Below are 22,305 nucleotides of genomic sequence, written 5' to 3'. Positions count from 1 at the left end.
ACAATAAAAATTCATAGGTTCAGTATGCACCACACCAAGAGAATTGAATAATCCTTTCAACCATTTAAGTCCACAAGTTGTAGTACTCATAGACCGATATTCAGCTTCAGCAGATGAGCGAGACACTGTCTGTTGCTTTTTAGTCTTCCACGAGATAGGGGATTCACCCAAAAGAACAAAATAATCGGTCAAAAAAGAAAAGCTCTCACAAACTTCACAAGTTTTAAGAGAAGTCATACCTGACTTTTTCGCGTTGCTCACCCGCTCTAATCAGGTTCCTCGAATTTAGGTCCTGTATAGCACAAATTTTGTTAGTGAGTTGAATAACCAAATTTGAATCATTAAGTAGTTGTGATACAGAGATCAGATTACAATTCAAATTTAGCACATAAAGGACTCGTTGCAATTTCAAGTCTCCTCGTTGCAACACAGTTCCTTCTTTCACTGCCAAGGTCTTTTCTCCATTAGGTAACCCGACTGAGCATGGCACAATGTCACGCAATTCACTCAAAAATGCCAACGTTCCCGTCATATGATGGGAAGCTCCTGCGTCAATAATCCAAGGAAATATCCTCTGTGTACCTGTCAGCCTCTCATTGCCACCATTCTGACAAGAATTCAACATGCCCAGCAAAGCAGCCCACTGCTCTTCATTTAATCCACTAAGACCCTTTTGATCTGAATATCACAATTCCACACCCACCATTAACTCCAGTTGCTTGTGTGGCGTTGGCACAAGCAACTCCTCCCTTGCTACATCCTGCTCCATTGCCACGCTTTTGACCACCTCCTCGTCCAGCAGAAGTTCCACGTGGTCTATTACCCCATCATTCTGGATAACCTATCAGCTGGAAACAACTTTCAGCATCATATCCCTCTCGGTTGTAATTAGAACAAATTGAGGATTTGTCTTTATCCCCCCCCTGAATTTCGACTTCCTGCTCGAATTGCAAAACTCATGGGATTGCTTCTTTCTTCCTTGGTTCGTGTCATAGTTCGCACCCGCTCTTGCTGAACAACCATAGTATAGGCACGATTCAAATTGGGCAAGGGTTCAGTGCTCAAAATATTAGAGCGCACTGTTCCGTATCCTTCTTCATCCAAGCCCATCAAAAACTGATGAACTCTCTCTTTTTCACGCTTTCTTTCCAATTCAATGGTAAGATTGCATCTGCAGCCTGCACAGATACACACTGGTATCTGATCATAGTTGTTTATTTCATCCCATAACGTTTTGAGTCTTCCAAAATAGGACACGATCGATTGACCTTCCTGCCTACAATTCGCCAGATCCGATCTCAATTGCTGCATTCGTGGACCATTCCCAATCGAGAACTTCTGTTTAATATCCTCCCAAAGATCCTTTACGTTCTTCATGTGAGAGATGGTCGAGCGAAGCGTCAGTTCAATGGTGTTAAACACCCAAGAAACCAGCATAGAGTTAACCGTCCACCAATCTTCGAGTTCCAGTGAGTCATCTGCTGGTTGCTTAACAGATCCATCAATAAAATCATATTTCTTTTTGGCCCACAATGCAGTCCGCATAGCTCGCGCCCATTCTTCGTAATTCTCGCCCTTCAACTGAACTTGGGTAATCAAGTTACCTAGGTTGTCATTCGAATTCAGTGTGTAAGAACTAGAAGTTTTCTTCCCTGATCCAGAACTCTCATTTTTCTTTTCATCAGCCATGGCTCTGATACTATGTAAAAAAACTAAGAAATTTTGGAATAAGAATTCTGATGTTTATTGCATCAGAAATTAAAGATATATATAAAAAATTACAGCTAACAAATAGGTTCTTAATCAAGTTAAACTATCAAAATTTTATCAGAATCATATAACAAAAGAGTAAGAGCAGATATGCACACAAAAATTCTTAAATAAATATCCTAAATAAATGCGAAATAAGTGATAACTAACAGCTGCCTTTTCAATAATTCTCCATTTACAGTTGCATTCACAAGTGATCCGACATCGAGTGCATATCTTATGAAGTTAACTTTAATCTTATCTCTTTTCAAATCTTCAGTGGATGCCAATGGCGCTTGACGCGACAGTGATGGAGTCATTTTCTACTTCTTTTTTTTTACTCTATAATCAAAGGCCACAAAATTCGGCAAGTGCTCCACGGAGTGTGCCATAAATTGATTTCTCCTCCCAACCTCTCTCAATTCAAATTGATTTTAGTGATTCACGATTCTAGGATTTGTGGTTTTGTTTCTTCGTGGCTTGTTTGTGGTTATGATTTGATTTTATATGGCTTGAACTTGATTTTTTATTTCTTTTTTTTTTTTTTTTTTTTAAGAATTTGGATATGATTTTCCAAAATTTTTCGCCATTTTCGCATTTTCTTATTTGCCTTTCAGGTTTGATTTGGTTAGTAACAATGGGTGGAGTAGGTGCGCAAGTGTGCCATGTAATTGAAGAGAATCGAGTCCCTGATGGCCAGCAGTAGCAAAAGACAGTCTGGGGATTATAGAAATAGAGGCACATGCAACTGTCGGCTGCGCAAAAGAGAGAGAGAGAGAGAGCTTGAAGAAAACAAAGGAAGAAATATGATTAAGGTAAATTCTTTGTTAGAAAATTTTATAAAAAATGAAATAAAACGATTAGCAACGGTTAATTGAAGTGTAAACGCAAGGAGTCGTCCATTAAACTAGCTCAGGGTCTATTTTTCTTTTGAAAAAAATTAGAATTACTTTCTATATATATATATATATTACTTTTTAGTCTCTCGAAGTGTGTATTATTTAACTGTAATTAAATAATTAAATCAAATTGATAGAATTTAATTATTTTTATAAAAATATATTTAATTTAATTTTTTATTAATAATAATAAAAAATTTTAACTTTTTTATCATCAGTTTTATACCGTCGATTTAATAATAGAAATAATCGAAACAATCGAATTTTTATTAATCAATATATTAATTATAATTTTATTAATAACATGTTATTTATAATGATTATTTTTTAATTTTATAACAATATTTAACTTACAATTATTCTCCTATTAATATTAATTCATATTTATTATTTTTTATAAATAAATAAAGATTATAAATATATTTTTATTAATAATTAATTAATTAATAATATAATTTTTTTTATTAATTCGATTACAACTGATAATTGATCAAATATTTTTAATTTAGGTTAATTTTGGTTCTCTTAATTTCATTTGGTTCGACTAATAATTTTATAGTCAACTAACAATTAGCTAATTGAAAATTCAGTCCAATTAACCAAATGTCTACTCGTACTCAATTTAATTGGCAAAATATTAAATTTAGCCTTTGTATCTATTAAGAGTTCAATTTAATCCATTTTAACTTTTTATCTAATTTAGCCATAACATTTCAATTTAAACTTAATTTGGCTTAAAAATTAAGAAACTCAATTTTTTTTTTTGTTAAATTGAGTTTAAATTGAAAATTCTGAATTAAATTGAATAAAAAATTAAAAATAGATCAAATTAAACTTATTTAATAAGTATAGTGTGTAATCGAGCTTTAAACCCAATCCAATTAAATCATGTTTTTGATTAGCCAATGAATTCAAAGGAGGAAGAAATTATTGTTACGATAACTAAATAATTCAAACTTCAAAAATAGAAAGAATAATTTTTATCAATGGTCCCTAACTTTAGAATTTAGTATGCTTCTATCCCATATTTACTTTGTTACCATAAAATATTCCAACTTAAAAAATGTTAGGTAAATGTCCCTCATATTAAAATCTCCAGAGTGCGTGTAAAATAAAAAAAAATAAAAAAAAAATGTAAAATTCAAATTATCATCTTTCCTCTCTCTCTCTCTCTCTCTCTCTCTCTCTCTCTCTCTCTCTCTCTCTCTTTAAAATCCCCTATTTTTCATTTGTTAAATACATAACGTTGTTTATGTTGCAAGATTTTATGATAATAAAGTTAGGATGGAACAAAAATATAATAAATTCTAAAATTGAGGAATAATTAGTAAAAATTAGTTAAAATAGAAAATGTACATTTGTATTTTTTTAAATCGAAGACAATGAATGAAATTTAAAATAATATATGTAACGATTAAAAAGATTAAATAGTAAATAAAATAAAATATAAGGATTAATTAATGTTTTTAGAGAATTATATAGTTAATTTTACTAAAATAGGGGGTTAAATGGTAATTTTCCATTTACTTTCTAGGTTTCGTGAGAAACAAACGAGATTCAGGTTGAGTCATTGTTCAAACTGCATGATCAGTTTAAGCTATCATCTCTAAATTGGCGTACCAACAGGAAGCGAAAATCCTAAACAAGGGAGGCCAATCGAACGAGCAAGTAAAGTAGAGAGCTCTAATTTCTAAACCCTACACTAATTGGAAATTTCCTTAATTGTCGAATTTAAATTCGAGTTTTATCATATATATTGTGTGTCTAAATTCTCTTTACTTTACTTTTGTGATATGAAAATATTTTGTTGTTTTGTTGATTCAGCATTTCAATTGTTTTCTTTTTCTTGATTTTTAATCTTGAAAGCGTGAAATTTGTTCTTTCTGCCTAACAGATTTCTGAGTGAGGCAATCATGGATGTTTCATGTTGGGATGGAACCCTTTCGCTGAATGAATTTTCTCGTGCTGCTCGAACTTTTGCAGAGAAATGGAAAATAAGCAATTCTGCTTTCCCTCCTTGGTTATGGGTTAACGTGCCAAAACGACCTTTTGTTGCTTCTCAACAAGTTGGTGAACATTTTTAGCAATTGCAATTCTCATGTTCTATTGCCTTTCTCATGTTTGTTTGTTTATTTAATGTTCTCTTGTTATCTCTCTTGCCAGGTTGATGGATTCTTGTCATTGGAAAACATATGCCTTATCAGGCCAAGTAAGGTCTGGTATTGATGGTGTAATAAATCTTTCATCTCTTTTGCACTACGATTGATTGTTGTCACATGTATTGTTAGTGTTTTTTGCACATGACAGTCGTGCTGAAGTTAGTCATTTAGAGGAAGAAGAGACTGGTTTCTCTGAGAAAGAAGTTGCAATTGATGATGCCACATTGGTATTCCCTTCTTTTGTATATTATCAGCTTATCCAACTAGATATATGTTTTGTATATGCAAGTTGCGTATTTCAAATAATTGCTTATTCATTCTCGTTTTCCTTACAGCACCAATCCATTTTTTCTTTTCTATTGCAAGGTGCTTAGCAATCATCATGAGATGCATTACTATGACTTCCATATAGTCTACAGTGCTTCATATGGGGTTCCAGTGCTATATTTCCGTGGATATTACAGCGGTAGGTTCAGCTCCCTGTGTGTATGTAATTTCTTATAGTTATCAACATTTTCTAATCATCTAATGTTGATTGATTATCATTCTATTTTACGGTTGTTGAGATTGAAATTTCTTATGTTATGCAACTGAAAGATAACTCCACAATTTGATCAAGTGTTAACACTGGGTTGTTTTATTTTATTGTTTGAAGTATTTGCCAATCATACACTGTCCTGATCTTAATTATTCATATAGATGGATGCCCATTGCAGTTGAATGAAATTGAAAAGGACCTTCCTGCTTGCTCTGCAAAGGTGTTGTTGGAATCAAAGTGGACTTTTATAACTCAGGAGGTATGTTTTTTATTCTGTCCACTTCTCCTTTAACAATTCCAATTTGCATTCTGCTTTCTTTTTAGATTGCTACAGTATTGGGGAAGCTATAAATAGACATGCCAATAGCATTTTAACCTCCTGAAATTGACGAGTACATTGGCCAGGGTTTGTATAATTAAGCCAAGGAATAAATAGATTGTATATACTTTGGCCACTAACATGCAAAAGACATGATCTTTCTCAATGCTGGCATATAACAGCACATCAGTAAATGCTCTTGTATGTAGTGGATGATATTAACGCATTGCTTGTCACATTTTTGGCTTATTTGGTTCATTATGGTTGCAGTCAATGATTAAATGTTGATGGTTGGCAGCTAATGGTTGAAGGGCCGAACAGGCACTTTGTTGTGAAAGCTGCTCTTTTAATTGTTGAATTTGATGTTTCTAATATTTTGAGTGCTCTTCTGAATCTAGGAGCATCCATACCTAAATAGGCCATGGTACAAGTTACATCCATGCGGGACCAGTGAATGGATGAAGTTGCTTTTCCTTGGTGAAGCTGCGTTGGCAGAAAAGAGAGTGGCAATTGAACTGTATCTGGTGTCCTGGTTCTCAGTCGTCGGTCAGGTTATTGGTCTTAGGATTCCAATCGAAATGATGAATGATCGTACTAACTAGTTGAAACTTAACACAAAATGTTTAAAGAAATGAACTAGTGGTCAAGAAAGAGACCTAATGTGAGAAGCAAGATGCCTAGCATGTGCAGTTTGTACAATTTCAACAATGCTTCTCAAGAAATATAACAAAGCTTTTCTTTATGGTGTGGTTAATTTCCCATGGTTCATCTCCAGAACTTTTTCCATGTACACATATGAAAGAGAAAGTTTGCATATTGCTCATCTCGTCTTCCTTGCAAAAACAGCTCGATATGCCACTGCAAGATAAAAATTGAAGAATTTTTGGATTTTTTAGGAGACAGAAAGTAGCTCCATGGTTTTCAACTTCTATTCATTCCGCCACCAAACTAAGGTTACTTTTGATACAACTTAATGTAATGAAATATAATCAAATTCCATAGTTGTAATTTGCATTACATTACTTTATTTAGAAGAACACAAATGTAATATAATTATTATTACAATCTCACAATCTCATGTTTGTTTATATATATAATAAAATTTTAATATATAAAATTATTTTATCACCACCGCCACCACACTTGTTGCAGAACACGTAGCAAACGCTTCCAATTGTGTGAACTTTTTCCAACTAATTCTGTAGAATCCAAGTCATTTATACAACATTAACCCTACAGCTCAAGTATACTGAATCTCCAAAATAATAATAATAATAATAATAAAGAAAGAAGAAAAAAAAAATCAATAGCTAGCTTTGAAAAATTGATTGCTTCATAAAAAGTGAACCCGCAGCCTCTTTTTTTTTTAAGGTGGGAAAATCATGTAATAGGTGGGCAATTTATCAAACTCATTAACCAGCATTCATTGGGACACCATTTGCGTGCAAAGGTAAGTAAGCTGTTTAACAAGAGACAATTGCCTTGAACCACCAGAGAAGTGGGCTAATATTGCTCGTCTTTCATTTCTTGAGTTTTTAACTCTACAGCAAATTACGGTTGATAGAAATTTACAAACATTGGGGGCAATAGAACTTTCTTCTTTACAGATGCATGCCAAGCTGCAGGTTGAAAATTAACCCATCCAGTGCCAGCCTCTGAGAAGATTTTGCATCCAGGCTGATGCAGTCCCCTCTTTCATATGAATACATTATTCTGTACTTTTCTCACTTATTCGACTAAAGTAAACCAGAAATTCTGTGTTACCTTCAGCACCCTTTAAAGGAGACTCAATCCACCCTTTGCTGCAGAATCCAAAGTTCTCCACACCCTTTACAATCTTCTCAAGAACCTACATAATGGAACCAAAGTTATAGCACACTGTTATATAGTCCTATCGAGTCCAATCAATTTTGTTTACTTTGAATCCCACATATCCAATGAGCCATAGATAGTTCCATTGCTTTGCACTGTAGTTGATTTTTGACATCACTCAAACTCGAGATATAGCATGAACAAGAATATAAAGTTTACAATAATCTTTGTCACACTCACACTTGACTTCTTCAATAATTCATGGACAATCAGCACATCATACAAATTCACAACGTGCTCGTACTGGCTATGTAGGGTAACACACTTGACTTCCTTTTCAATTATTCATGGATAACCAGCACATCATAGACATTCATAACATTCTCATAATTGTTAAATGAAATGACCAACTGTGAATTGAAAAAACTTGATAATTTTTTTGGAATAGCACAAAGGTCAGTCAGAGTTGGCCTAAACTGCTTGGTGTTATCAGAAAGATAAGAGAAAAATGTGTACCTCTTGATGGACTTGGGGATCTCTTACTATTCCACCACTTCCTACCTGCAAATAGTACCATGAATTCAACTATTAATTTAAATGATGACAGCGATTTCATTTTTGTTATTATGTGACTGTGCAGTAGTAATGAGCCCTCATCTTCAAATTATTATGTACGGTTAAACGGCATCTCCCAAAAGGCAGAAGAGCTAAATATCAAATTACTTAGAAAAAGAAGCAAGATGAATCCACAACATATTACTAGCCAGTTGCCATATAAATACATAAAGATATTGGACTGTTCTGTAACAATGCATAGTGGTGTTTACCAACTTTTTACCAGTAAGTATAATGGCAGCCTTACCAAGCAAAAATTCTAAATGGAGAGCAATTGGGATGATTAATGACTATTTGATTGAGGCACTTATAGTTCACTATGGTTTTAAATAACGGCCGTTATATAATGTTACGGCCATTATTTACAGGTTTTTGGGAGTACCATTACTGATAGCTGCTTTAAAAAACAGCTGAAAAAAGTTAAAATTGGCAATGACTGTTATGTAATCGTAACAACTGTTACCGTCGTTACTTAATGGGTAATGGCTATTACCACATGGGTAGATAAAAATTCTTTTTATTTATGGTGCAGAAAGTTTATTTTGTTTCTAGGTTCTACACTTCTCCATCTATTTCTCTCAAAATTTCCATCTTAAAACTTTCATCTTCATAAATCTTCATTTCTTGAGCTAAGATCATCGAATAGTGAAGGTTTATTTGAAGGTGAATAAGAGCAATTGATCTACACTACTCCATCCATATTTTTCCAACCCATTCAGGATCCTACTACAATAAGCCACACTCCATATGCCTATTCAGGATCCTAGTTATTTTAGTTTTAAATTGATTAACGCTAATGATACCTAAGAATGAATGATTTAATGTATTTATTTGATATGTTTATGCTGGTTATTTAGTATTGTATTTTAATTTTAATTATAGTTTTAAATATCTATTCATTTCATGAACTTTGCAAATTTTTCAAAAACATTTGTGTAGCAATAGGCTCCATTACAGGCTTGTTTTCATTACGCGATTTAAATCCATGGTTCAATGTGAGCACTGAAATGTCTTCTATGCAGTATGCACACAATATTTTGGTGTCTCTGTGTTTAATACTTTTATTTTTGAACTGATCTGTGCTTAATACTTTGTTCTACTTAAGTTTAAAAACAAAAGAACAAAAAGGTGTAGGTTACTCTATCCAAAAGCCTGCTATTATGATATGCTATTGATTGATTGGAATTGAAAAAATCTCTAGACAAAATCACCAGAACTCTAGCATCTATATTTGGACCTTGGCAGGTTTCTTTCTTAAGACAAGTCATAAAAAAGGAAGCTTTAAAAGTCATTTTGTATCTCGAATGTCACAAAAATACAAAGGTTCAGTCATTTAAATTACTAAGAGTTTTACATGCAGCATCCAAGCAAGTGAACAGGGTTTTTTTTTTGAGAGACATGATGCAGTAGAGTTTCCCCCAAAAAATACAGGAGGCTTCACTTTCAGTTTTATAGAGTATGCTAAACTTGAGATATTCATTTTTTGATAATTAATTAAATTAGTTATTTTTCAAAAAAAATTAAATATGTTATTATGGTTTAAAAAAAAGGCAAAAATATACTAGAAAGCCTTTTTCTAATAAAAAATAGCACAAGAATGTTTCTTACTTGTGATCTGCGAGCTTCAAATTGAGGTTTAACCAAGGTAATTAATGTTGCATCTTCTTTCATAACATTGACTAAAGCAGGCATGACCTGCATAAAATAAATAAATAAGAACCACAAAGCACAGAACCTAGGAATGTTAAAGAGGATGCTACCTTAGGACAAAATCCCCTCTATCCTATCATGTAGGAAGACAGAAAGCCACGTGTAAATGGTTGAATGCAACCAGTAGTCCAAGGTAAGTAAACATAGCTTGCAGCCTACTTTGAAGGCTTACCAGGAGAATAGAGATGAATGAGAGATCAAGAGTCACCAAATCAACTTTTTGGGGGAGTCCAGAGAGGTATCTTAAGTTTGTTCTTTCTACCACACAAACACGGTCATCTCTGCGAATTTTGTCTGCCACCTGACGCAGTCATTGTCCAAATTCCATCAACAATCACTCAAAAAACAAGAAGTCACTCAGGACCTTATATTATCATTTACAAAGCAACCAGTTGTCATGGTTATGACTCATAGATTTGCTAGAATAGAAAAAATAAAGATTAACCACACCTGTCCATAACCTACATCAACTCCATAAACAAATGATGCACCATGCTGAAGCAAGCAGTCAGTAAATCCCCCAGTTGACAGCCCTGAATCAAGGGCCACTTTGCCAGCTACATCAACACCCAACTGTTCAATGGCAGCTTCTAGCTTATATCCTGCTCTGAATTAGCAGACAAAAGAGTAAAGTCAACATTTCTAGCTCACCAAAACTAATGCAGACAGGTTAAGTTTCTTGCAGAAACAGGTTCTTTCAGGGGCAGTAATCACCTACATACGTATTTTGGAATTTCAGCAATAATCTCTACAACAGCTTTGTTGGAGATAGGTGTGCCAGCTTTGCTCACCATCTTCCCATCTACAAACACTTTGCCTAAGCAAAGATGCATCCAATAACTTAAGTCAAATAATATGCTTATGCTTACACTTTTGATGAAGAAAAATTGAAGAGTTTACAGCATAAGTGGGTTCAAGTTGACACTTTTTCACAGTAGCATCTATACACGGCAATACTAAGATGAATTCCCATACATGCACACAAACAGAGAACTAGAGCAAAGTCACAATAACAAAACACACGGCAGACATACTAACATTTGCAAAAAACCATAAACAGGTTTTTAGGACAAGAAATTTTGAATATCATTTCATTAATTCAACATTCATTAAGCAGTCAAATTGCCACAATGGATCAAAGTAGAAAATAGATATGACAGTATGCAATTCAAGAACACAGCCAACCTTGTAAAATCCATGACTGAATAAATGTTCGGCTGTACTGCTGGAACCTTTCAAGACATATTTCGTCCAGTCTCCTTTTCCTAAATGTTCAATAGTAGAATAAGAATATGAAAAAAGGAGCATATAGAAAGAGCCAAATGCAACAAACAACCTTGTATTTATTTATTTTTTTCAACCTTCTACGATGTAGAACAGCCTCCAAATTTTAAAATTAAGGCTGATCTATGATTAGTTCTTGTGGGCTAACTCTTGGAGATTTTATGCTTATTTCTAACTGAACATATTTCAAAATCTGAGTATAACAGTCAACATTACTGAGCTAGTAGTGCTTAACTGTTATTTCTAAGTTCAAAGATAATATAACAGAATCCTGCTAGGCTGCTAGCTACCATATGACAATTCTAGTCCCAAAAATTCATGAAATTAACATGCAAAATCAATGTTAAATAAGCATGGAAAGGCAGAATTTGGCAAAGTTACATATTGACTAGAGATGAAGTAGCTTACTTTTTAGGTATTTGAATCTTTCCTGCTTTTGCAACAGCAAAGCTTCTGAAAGAACGATGCATTTCCAGTTTTACCCATTTAACTGAAAATTAAAATGGTTAGAACACAACAATAAACAATGCAAAAGGTACCCTGAAATTGAACCATTCTTTAATATCACCAAGTGTTTGTGAAAAACACTCAATAAAAACTAACCAAACAGTTTCACGAGAATTTGAGAAGCCAAATTTGAGTCTAACATAACCCTAAATATACATATATGAAGAACAGAGAACAAGAGAAAAAGAGGGTACCATTAAGATTATAAGGGTAGGATCTGGATAAGAAAAAGAAGCTGGAACTAGTGGCGTTGCCATTACTAAAATAACGAGAGATTATGGGAAGCTTCAGAAATTGCAGCGCCATTTGTAGGCCTTCTTTTTCTTAATCCCTTTGTATAGCTTAGCTCAGCAGCTAATATTCAGATTTCAGAAAACCACAAATTGCCAACCCAAACTCCCAAAGGCTAAAACCCTCTCCTTCCCGCAACCCTGCAAAGCCGCAACAAGGCAGCCGGCTTGATTCTCCAAGGACTATCAATGTCAAACGACACCGGTTTACATTTGTTTAATTTTATTTTTAGGATAAGTTATAAGCATATATTTGTAAGTTGAGGATCATTTTATTTTTAATTTCTTGATTAAATGTAAGATAAATTAAGAAAAATTGGATATTAAATAAAATTTATATTTATATTTTCATAATTTTAAAAGTGAATTAAATAATTTTAAAATTTAAATATTGTCACATTACGGAAAATAAATATAATATTACAAAGGTCCATAAATAAAAATTAGCAATTGTGGATAAGCTGAGTATAGGGCTACAAACAACATTCATTCATTCATCCAATGAAAATGGCAGAAGCTTGACACCTCATCAACTACAACCACTAGTTTGCAAGCAATAGATACTCCTTTAGGCTTTAGCTTTAGCTCTGTTTCCGCAAATTTGTAGATTCCTCTGTAGAGGCTTAGGCACCTTTACCAAAAACAATCAAATGGCTTCTCCAATGGCCAGCCAACTAAAGAGCAGCTTTGCCTCATCTGTAGTTACCAGGGCCCTGGTTGTTCCCAGAGGCATTTCTGGAGCTCCATTCAGAGTCTCACCCGCCAAGAGATCCTTCACAGTCCAGACCGTTCAGGCTGAGAAGGTAACTAGTGCTTGCTTTCTTCTACTTTGTGCTACTCTTACTTGGTATTCATTGAGAATGGTAGAGGAAAGCTGTACTGATAAATTTGTTTGATTCTGAAGCCGACTTTTCAAGTGATTCAACCAATCAATGGAGACCCCTTCATAGGAAGCCTAGAGACTCCAGTAACATCAAGCCCATTTATGGCCTGGTACCTCTCCAACTTACCAGCCTACAGAACAGCAGTGAGTCCACTGCTCAGGGGAATTGAGGTGGGGCTGGCCCACGGGCTATTGTTGGTAGGCCCATTTGTGAAGGCAGGTCCATTGAGGAACACAGAGTATGCAGGAGCAGCAGGGTCATTGGCAGCAGGAGGACTAGTTGTGATTCTGAGCATATGCTTGACAATGTATGGAATAGCTTCATTCAATGAAGGAGTGTCATCAACAGCACCTAGCCTTACCTTGACTGGAAGAAAGAAGGAGCCTGACTAGCTACAAACAGCTGATGGTTGGGCCAAGTTCACTGGAGGGTTTTTCTTTGGTGGAATTTCTGGTGTCATTTGGGCTTATTACCTCCTCTATGTCCTTAACCTTCCTTATTTTGTAAAGTAGAGGGCTCTCTCCCTTTCTCAATATCATCTGCCCGTTATTTGGCATTGGACATTTGCAAATGATAACAGCATATTTGTTACAGTATTCGTATTATTATGACTTTTTTTTTATTCAATGAAATTACAATAGATGAGTTAATAATTAATTCACTACACAACAAGAAGTCACTATTCCTTTTTTTATCATAAAATAAATAATTTTATAATAGGTAGATAAAAAAATTCAAAGTTAAAGACCTTTCTAATCTTATACCTTAGAGATAAATGAAAATGGATAAGGCTTTCCTTGATTGACTCTATTGTAAAATCGATAAGACTTTCATCGATTGACTCTATTGTTATAGTGTTTAAATTGTATATATATTTATTTAAAGGAAAAATATTATTTAATATCTGTATTTTAATAAAATTAATTATTTAATCTTTATATTTTAAAAAATATACTATTGATCTCTATATTTTATTTTCATTAAACTATTTGTCCCTTTGTTAAATTTGCTATTATTTATGCCATTTAAATTGTAATTTAGTCAATCTATTTTAAGGAAAATAATTAGTTAATCTCTGTATTTTGAAAAATATAGTTCTTCTATTTTAAGGAAACTAATTAGCTGATTCTATATTTTAAAAAATACTATTATTTAGTTTCTTTATTTTAGTGAAACTAATTAGTTGGTCAATATATTTTAAAAAATATAATAATTTAAAAAATATATTATTGGATAAAAATAAAAATTTTGATATGTGGAGACTAAATCTGAATTTATATTTTTATTTTAAATTTTCAATTCCTTGAATATTATTTTGTGTTTTCTTTTCTAGGAAATAATTTTCATTAATTATTTAGAAATTTAATAAAATTAATTATTTTTTTTAGATAGCTTATACTACTTTTATCAGCGGATAAAAAGAAAGAGAATGAGGGAGAATAAGGTGTGAATGTAAAAGAAAAGAAAAATGGAGAGAAATAAATAAATGAGAATAAAAGAGAAAAAAAAAGGGAGATGAATAGAGTAATTTTGATATAAAAAATAATTATAAGATTAAATAGTTAATAGAGTCAAATTATAAGGACTAATTAATATATTTTTCTAAAACATACAGGCTAACTAATTATTTTTATTAAAATAAATAAATGAAATAGTAATCTAACTAGTATTACTAATAACAAAATTAATAAAGAGATTAGATGATTTAATAAAAATAAAATATATAAATTAAATAATATATTTTTTAAAATATAAAATTTAATAATTAATTTTATTCATATAAAGAGATTAAATAATAATTTTATCTTATTTGAACGTGATGGAGCGGTCTCTCTTAGGCTTGAAAAACAAGTCCTAAAAAAAATTGCTTCAAATACAAGATCATCCCCTTTGCAATTTGTCTGTAATTATTTTAAAGGTTAATTTAAATATGGGTTTTTACAATCCAACTCCTCTAACTGCTTTTATTAGATAAATCATAAATCATAAAATTTGGGATTAAGGGTTAAAAAATCCAATGTTTTCAATTTTTAATTTAATAATTTTATCTTTAATTTTAAAATTTAACTGTAAATTTATTACATGATAAAATTGAAATTTGTGATACTTACATGGCAGCTTACTAAGATCAAAATATTATTTTGTAATAATAAATTTACATATATGTCAATTAAAATTTTAAAAATATGTTTTAATTGCATAAATGTAAATTTATTTTTCTTATTTGACAAAAATTGTCACGTACATATGAATTAGTGAGCACTGCATATTATTATTTAGAGAGTATTTATTTTAATTTATAAAATTAGTTTATGAGCTTTAAAGATATATTGATCTATTTATTTATAATAATTTTTTAATTTATAAATTGAAATTATAAGTTAAAAAATTTAAATTTTTTTATTTTTATACTTATAAATTAATTGAACAAAATATTTTATTATATTATTTTATTTAATTTTTAAAATTTTAAAATAAATCTCACTTAATATATTTTTTAATTATTTTAATAATAAATATATTTTTAAATTATTTTTTATTAAACATAATAATTAGGGGAGAGCAGTTTTCGGTTTAAACTGAAAAATGGAACCGAATCGATTTAATTCGGTTCAATCGGTTTGATTCGATTTATAATTTTGATAAATTTAGTTAATCGATTTGGTTCGGTTATTTTCATAAAAATAAAAAAGATCAAATCGAACCAAAATTATTAATATATATAGGAAATCAAAGAAAATCGAACTAAACCGAATCAAATAGAACCGAAATCAAAGAAAACCGAACTGAACCTTAAGATTTTTGAGTTTTGATTTCTATTTTTTTTTGTTTTTACATTTTATTATTTAGATTTAATGTTAAAAATATGAAATTTTATAAATTTCGGTTTGATAGGTTTAAAACCGAACCAAACCGATATTTATCGATTCAAATCAGTTCAGTTTTCTCTTATTAATTGGTTCGATTCGATTTTTAAAATTTTTGATTTTCGATTTTCAGTTTTATCGGTTCTGTTTTGTTCAAAACCGAACAGACCGTTTGCACACCCCTAATAATAATTACGTATTAATCACTTATAAACACTTTAATTAAATATATAATTATTTAAAATTTTAAATGTCCAGTATAATTTAATTCTACTAAATAATCTCGCTTGAGCTATTATAAAAATTGGCAAATCTCCATTTCGTGTGAGTGAGTGAGTCGTTTTAAGGGTCAATGGAACCAAACCGATACTCTAGGGTTTTGATTTGATTTTGATTATGATTTCAATTAAATTTAATAGTTTTTTTTTTCTTTTCTTAAATCTGGTTTCATTTGGAACTAATCCAGTTATTTTTTGATCTACTTTCAATCTGATTAAAAATCAATTTTAATCAATTTCAATTCAATATTGATTCAAATTTTAATATGAACCAATTCAATTTTAGCTCGGTTTGATTCTGAAATGGGTCTCAGCCAGTTCTACCCACATCCACTAAATTTCCCATAAAAAAAATGAGAGCCAAAGAAGGGCTATCCTCGCCAAAGCATATTTAACGGTTAACGGTTGTTTTGCACAATTTCTCTCTCTACAGCTACACTATTCAGCCATGGCAATTCAAGCTAAAACCTCTCCTTTTCTTCACTCCCACCATTTCCAATTCCCTCTTACTGTTCCTCTTTCATCCCTTCTTCGCGCGCCTCTCAAATCAGCGGCTCCAAACTCCCCTAGAAAATCACTCAGGCTCACTTGCAGTTCCAACGGTGACGATGTACGATTCCCTCTTTCCATTGTGTTTGAATTGATTAATTTGTGCCGTAGATATCACACTCAAATATTACCCATTTATATATGCGAATAATGATTCGTTCCCTTGAAATTTGAGCAGGATTATTTGATAGATGCTCCGGTTTCTGCTGGAGATGGCTTCTCTTTCAGTGGAGGTACCCTTCGAATTCTTCCTTTTTATCATGTAATGAACTACAGAGAGTTTAATAAATCAACTGTGGCAATTGATATGGACAGGAAAATATTCAGATGAGCCTAGCCCGGCTGATGAATGGTTTAAGCAAGGAAAGATGGTAAGTTTTGACCCTTAGTTGCATTTCTACTACTTTAACGGTTCGTTTAATTATCGTTAGTAGGCGTTTTCGCACAAAGTTTCCATCTTTTTTTTTTACCTTCAAATCCATAATTTCAGCAATTGCTTTTTGGGTTATCAATGCCATGAGTAAAGGAGGGCACATTAGATTTTTAGCTATGGCGGCAATTACCCCATCAATGAGAGAAAAATAAAAGGAGTTCAAACGTGGTATTGATTATTTAGGGTTAGTTTTTAATCCTATGATTTTTCTTTTTCTAGGTGAAAGCTCATCCTGTTGTTGGTTCTGGTGGGAAGGCAAAAGATCCCATATTTGGACTTAAAATGGGCGCTAGTTCTCAGGCCTCAGATGATGTTTTCAGGTGCAAATTTATTTCTATCACGTTTAGGACATTATGAGTGCATCTGGTTATGATGGTTTCTTTTAAGGTATCTAAAATATGCAGGAATTGAGCTTGATTTATTTGCAGGGATTCCGATTGAAACATGCTCTGTATATTTGATTTTGTGCAATAGATGGTTCTGTGTTGAGAGCGGAAATGCCAATAACCCCACAGTTATACTAATTCATGGTTTCCCTTCACAGGTGAATTCCTTCTTCAATGCATACATTCTATGTGCTATGTTGCCTTTTTTTTTTCTTTTTTTTTTCACGCCGTCTCTGTAGAAAAATGTGTGTATTTGTATATAATCGCAGAGGATGAACTTGAGTCTCCATTTGCTAAGTTACATACTTTTCTCCTTCTTGTGCTAATGTCATTTTAATAAATTTTCCAAACAACAAATTATGCTATGACAATTCAGCTAGCAATTACTATGGGTTTGTAAATTGTGATACTATTTTAAATTGGTTGTAATTTGGGAAATTGAGGGTGAGACTGTGGTAGTGCTATGTTGTTTTGAAGTTTCATGGGAAGTTTATTTTTCCTTCAGCATTCAATGTCACATGTAAAATGTATGGGATTATTAAATTTTTAATGTATTTTCTTTCATAATTATATAACAATGTAATTCAATATGTGCACATTTTATAGTTAATTATTTATATAGTTAATTATATAACAGTGTAATACAATAAGTGCACATAGTTTGGTAAAGAGCAGTTTTGGAAAAGCATGTGTTCTATAAGTCTCTTCTACCAAGAGTGTTCTTCGTATATAGGGTAGAATAATTCAGTTTATGGTGTTTGATATACATATATATACATATATGTTTATGAAAGGCAATGATGTAAAGTTATCATGTATGATATTTAAAATTGCCTTAGGATCCATTTGGATAGGTGTGAATTTTAAATGATGAGGTATTTGAATTTAGTATTATGTTGAAATTTTCTTTTTTTTTTCACGTAAAACAAATTCAAATTTTCAATAATTTCAAATGCATAACTATCCAAACAGAGTCTTTTATCATTAAGCTTTTATTTGTACTGATTTTTTTTCTAATTGTTAACTTTTTTTTTTTCTGGTTATATTTGGAGTTAGCATATTGTTCTTGAAGTGTGTATGTACATCTATTTGTCTTTTTCATTATTAACGTTATGGAAAATACTAATATATTATTGATTAATCATTGTATGTAGACTTGATATATAAAAGAAAATTTCATGTTGTCACAGGCATACTCTTACCGCAAAGTTCTTCCCACACTATCCAAAAACTATCATGCAATTGCTTTTGATTGGCTAGGTAAGCTTGTAGTTACATTCTGTCATAAATCAGTTGTTTTTAATTCATCACAAGTTTCTGTTTCTAGTGCTAAAGTTTGGAATAAATGGATGAATTTTTTCCATCACTTGATAATCAATGACACAAGTGGAATCATGACAAATATATGAATATGAATCCATAAGGGTACATCACAGTGGTTAAAACTTGGGCTTCCAACTTACAGGGATAGAGAGGTGTGGTTAATGAAATAAAGGAGCCAAGGAGATCCTCTTTTATTTTTCAAGGTCAAATAAGCCTCTTGATGAATGACAATGGTGGAGCTTGAAAGAGACAATAGACTTGAACTTTAAAGTAACTGTACAATATGTATAAAAGTTTTCCTTTTGTCAGAGGTATTTGGGCAACAAAAGAGTGACTAGATGTACAATCTTAAACTTAGTTGAATTTATTTATAATCTCTTATGTGAAGAAGCAAGTAGCCAAGTAACTATGGTTGAAAGTTTGTTTTAGTTAGGTGTTTGGTTAGAGCTACATGTTACAATTTTAAGCAGCTCTAGGCAATTATCTATTTTCAAAGCAGATCACAGTTTGGCAGCTTTCCAATCCATATGTTCTATGTAATTTTTCCTTCTTCAGATTTTAGATTTTATCCTCTCAGCATAATTTTTATTGGTTATAAGCTAACAAGTAAACCTTTTCTGCCTCTTTTTCTCATTCTTTACAGGCTTTGGTTTTTCAGATAAGCCTCAACCTGGATATGGATTTGACTATACTCTAGATGGTAATTGCTTTATTAGCCTTAATGGTGGCATGAAACAATTAATGATCGGGTCCTATGTTACAATTTCTTACAGATGTCATTAGAAAACAGATTATTGTAATTTTTTTGTGATGGTTTGCAGAATATGTATCATCCTTAGGGTCCTTTGTTAATGAAGTTGCCAAGGATAAGGTCTCACTTGTTGTGCAGGTATTTTGCCTACTTTCTATGTACGAAGCATTAATGCACCAATAACTTCCATTTACTATTTGCATTTAATTGAAGAACTCCTAATCCTTGATCTACTTCTCAGGGCTACTTCTCACCAGTTGTAGTTAAATATGCTAGCAGTTTTCAGGACAAGCTTAATGATATGATACTCCTCAATCCTCCTGTATGGATTTCTTCAACCTTCATTAGCTATTGACTTGCTTTTCACTGCCACAGGTTCTATCATTTTCATCATATAGCATTTTGCAAAGTCAACTTATTGTTTGTCCAAATGGTCAAATTTTAAATTTATATTTGAAGTTTTAAATAGTGGCAATCTCCCTCGAGGATTAAAGTAGCACTGACTTTTTTTGGCTTCTGCTTCAATAGTTGGGCTGTACAACTGGGCAATTGTCCCTGTGCCATCACAATAGCTCCATCAAAATTTCTTTTTGGTAGGAGTGTGATTTTGATACCATGGATTGACCTCTATTTTCTGCGTTGACAAAACTCTCATTTTGTCTTTTTTGAAAGCGTGAAATTGGCACATTTATTTTCTTTCCTTGAAAAAAGAGGAATTTATAAGTGTGTTACATGGTACTGCATGCACATCATAACAATATAATGATGAAATAAATGCTGTTTTCTTGGATGATAATAGCTGACACTTACTCTTTTTCTTGCTTTACTTAAGCTAACAGCCAAACATGCCAACCTTCCATCGACCTTGTCTCTATTCAGCAACTTTTTGCTGGGTGAAATTTTTTCCCAGGTAGGAAAGATGTGTTTCAAATCTTTGATTGTGACATGGGCTGTGTGCTTTTGTTCTACTTTCTTTGTGTGCTTATGGCATCTATGCATATGTTTATTGTTTCACACATTTTCTCAGTTTGGTTGCTCAAATGACCAAATAGGATCCTCTAAGGGCCAGTGATAAAGCCTTGACGAGCTGTGGTCCCTATCAAATGAAGGAAGATGATGCAATGGTATACAGAAGACCATATCTTACATCTGGTTCTGCAGGGTTTGCACTGAATGCAATTAGTAGGGCCATGAAGAAGGGCCTAAAGGTGAATTCAATTTATTTTCCTTTCTTATTCCTTTCCTATTTATAAATTAGTTTTATAGAAAAAAAAATAGAGTTACTGCACTCTGTCTATTCTGGGTTTCTATTATCAAGTCTCAACTAAGCAAAGGCTTAACTAGTCCAACTAAAATGGGATCAGCTGTTTGCACTTTCTGTAATTATTTAGGTATAAGATCATTCCAGGGCTTTGTTGTTTTTTATATTGACATATCCCACATGGTGTTTCTTACACCATTTCATGGATAAAAATGCATTTACCGGGGCAATGTTCTTTAAGAAAAATCAATTTTATTGACCTCAATATTGAATCTACAAATTCTAGGGTACCATACCATTTAAATTACTTTATTTCTTAGGTGGAAGAATGTGAAAATGATGTCCAAAATGTGTATTACATACCGAATAAGATTTTAGCATAGGGAATTTCAATGGCAGAAAACAAGTTAGTTTGTGCTTCAGACAACAACATTTAATATTTCCTGAATAATAGATTCAAAAACTTGACCATGCTATTATTTCCAATTTTTCGAATAATCTAAATATAAACTCCTTGTTGCTTCAATAGCAGACTTACCTAATGATTCTTGTCATGAAAAAAGCTTTTAGGCTGCCAATGTTTGCCCTGTTCATTTATGATTCCAGTTTGTTTGCCTGATAGACATATGTAGAAGAAATGAGAATGACACTTCTGGACAAAAGTTGGAAAATTCAAACCACGGTGTGCTGGGGTCAGAGGGATCGTTGGTTCGGCTTCGATGGAGTTGAAGAATTCTGTGAGGATTCAAAATGCAACCTGATTGAACTTCCCATGGTAGAAACTGTTCTCTCTTGTGCATTTGCAGAGAAGCTTAAACTTTGCAACTCTTTTCCCTGAGAAGAAAGTTTTACTAAGTGGAAAATAGTATTTGCACATTTGCCTTCTTTCGCACCACGCACAAAATTTTGGGCTTTTACGGCATGCTCGACTCTTTCTGCTGATCTCTATTATTCTTTCTAAATCACAAACTTGATATGCCTGCCTCGGATGCTATTTCAATCCTTTTTTCCCTGCCTGTTGGCTTGCTTTCTAGTGTATCGCTATCTGCACATGCAATTCTGTGTCTGATAAACTAGTCAGTATTGAGCAATAAAATTTTTATGATTTCCTTTTAGCCCATTTTCTGTGATTATGCTTCTTATGCTGGGAAAATTGCAGTAAATTAAACTTGTTGCATTTTTTGAAGGCAGGGCATCATGTACAGGAGGATAGCGGTGAAGAACTTGGAGGAATCATTTCTGGAGTTATTAGAAGGAACCAAATTTGATGATGCCATACAATTATATATGGTTGCTAATGTTCGAAAATCCAATGTGAGGTCTTTGATAAAACCCATTCTTGTAATCGTAACCATCTTGCTGTACATTGTTGTGTATGAGAAATGCATCAGATGCACAAACCAGCCAGGTTTGTTTATTCAGTTATAAACCAAATCTAGCGGAATACCCGTGGTTTATATATATATATATATATATAGAGAGAGAGAGAGAGAGAGAGAGAGAGAGAGAGAGAGAGAGAGAGAGAGAGAGAGAGTTTATATCAATTTTAATTAGGTTATTAAATTATTATTAATTAAAAAAAATTATATTTTCTAATTAAAAAATTTTAATATTGCTACTTAAATTTTTAAAACTCTAAAATGTTAGCAGTAAACTTTAGCAAAATAAGTTGATAATTTTTCTCAAATCAG

The 22,305-nt window shown here is 32.4% G+C and overlaps 4 protein-coding genes across 9 annotated transcripts; 3 read left to right on the top strand and 1 right to left on the bottom strand.

Annotated features, from left to right (window-relative positions):
• The first annotated feature begins 4,171 nt into the window (after positions 1-4,171).
• Positions 4,172-6,406, top strand: LOC110633339 (ubiquitin-like-conjugating enzyme ATG10). 2 transcript variants are annotated; one of them, XM_021781899.2, is made up of 7 exons: positions 4,172-4,316; positions 4,543-4,714; positions 4,812-4,857; positions 4,937-5,034; positions 5,174-5,273; positions 5,507-5,604; positions 6,063-6,406. In XM_021781899.2, the coding sequence occupies exons 2-7, from the start codon at positions 4,562-4,564 to the stop codon at positions 6,264-6,266; spliced, it is 699 nt and encodes a 232-aa protein (XP_021637591.2). In that variant the 5' UTR covers positions 4,172-4,316; positions 4,543-4,561; the 3' UTR covers positions 6,267-6,406. The 2 variants fall into 2 exon arrangements, with proteins under 2 accessions (XP_021637591.2, XP_021637592.2); XM_021781900.2 differs by having other exon boundaries at positions 4,179-4,321.
• Positions 6,407-7,063: 657 nt separating this feature from the next.
• On the bottom strand, positions 7,064-12,075 carry LOC110633360 (uncharacterized). 3 transcript variants are annotated; one of them, XM_021781929.2, is made up of 9 exons: positions 11,787-12,075; positions 11,494-11,575; positions 10,987-11,066; positions 10,516-10,618; positions 10,252-10,408; positions 9,974-10,102; positions 9,700-9,786; positions 7,993-8,037; positions 7,064-7,513 (listed from the first exon to the last, which is right to left on the bottom strand). In XM_021781929.2, the coding sequence occupies exons 1-9, from the start codon at positions 11,896-11,898 to the stop codon at positions 7,373-7,375; spliced, it is 936 nt and encodes a 311-aa protein (XP_021637621.2). In that variant the 5' UTR covers positions 11,899-12,075; the 3' UTR covers positions 7,064-7,372. The 3 variants fall into 3 exon arrangements, with proteins under 3 accessions (XP_021637621.2, XP_058005927.1, XP_058005925.1); XM_058149944.1 differs by having other exon boundaries at positions 10,267-10,408; positions 10,987-11,072; positions 11,787-12,034; XM_058149942.1 differs by having other exon boundaries at positions 10,987-11,072; positions 11,787-12,023.
• A 291-nt stretch (positions 12,076-12,366) lies between these two features.
• LOC110633361 (photosystem I reaction center subunit XI, chloroplastic) lies at positions 12,367-13,362 on the top strand. The gene is made up of 2 exons (XM_021781931.2): positions 12,367-12,685; positions 12,787-13,362. Exons 1-2 carry the CDS (start codon positions 12,533-12,535, stop codon positions 13,156-13,158), a joined length of 525 nt encoding a protein of 174 aa, XP_021637623.2. The 5' UTR covers positions 12,367-12,532; the 3' UTR covers positions 13,159-13,362.
• Positions 13,363-16,302: 2,940 nt separating this feature from the next.
• On the top strand, positions 16,303-22,004 carry LOC110633369 (uncharacterized). 3 transcript variants are annotated; one of them, XM_021781945.2, is made up of 13 exons: positions 16,315-16,521; positions 16,636-16,693; positions 16,776-16,831; positions 17,113-17,213; positions 17,368-17,437; positions 18,470-18,539; positions 19,246-19,302; positions 19,424-19,491; positions 19,595-19,675; positions 20,186-20,263; positions 20,406-20,561; positions 21,237-21,389; positions 21,802-22,004. In XM_021781945.2, the coding sequence occupies exons 1-13, from the start codon at positions 16,360-16,362 to the stop codon at positions 21,880-21,882; spliced, it is 1,191 nt and encodes a 396-aa protein (XP_021637637.2). In that variant the 5' UTR covers positions 16,315-16,359; the 3' UTR covers positions 21,883-22,004. The 3 variants fall into 3 exon arrangements, with proteins under 3 accessions (XP_021637641.2, XP_021637637.2, XP_021637638.2); XM_021781946.2 differs by having other exon boundaries at positions 16,316-16,521; positions 16,639-16,693; XM_021781949.2 differs by lacking the exon at positions 21,237-21,389 and having other exon boundaries at positions 16,303-16,521.
• The last annotated feature ends 301 nt before the right edge of the window (positions 22,005-22,305 follow it).

This window comes from Hevea brasiliensis, chromosome 7 (assembly GCF_030052815.1).
Source record: "Hevea brasiliensis isolate MT/VB/25A 57/8 chromosome 7, ASM3005281v1, whole genome shotgun sequence".
Lineage (NCBI taxonomy): Eukaryota > Viridiplantae > Streptophyta > Magnoliopsida > Malpighiales > Euphorbiaceae > Hevea > Hevea brasiliensis.
This window is presented reverse-complemented; position numbering and strand designations above follow the sequence as displayed.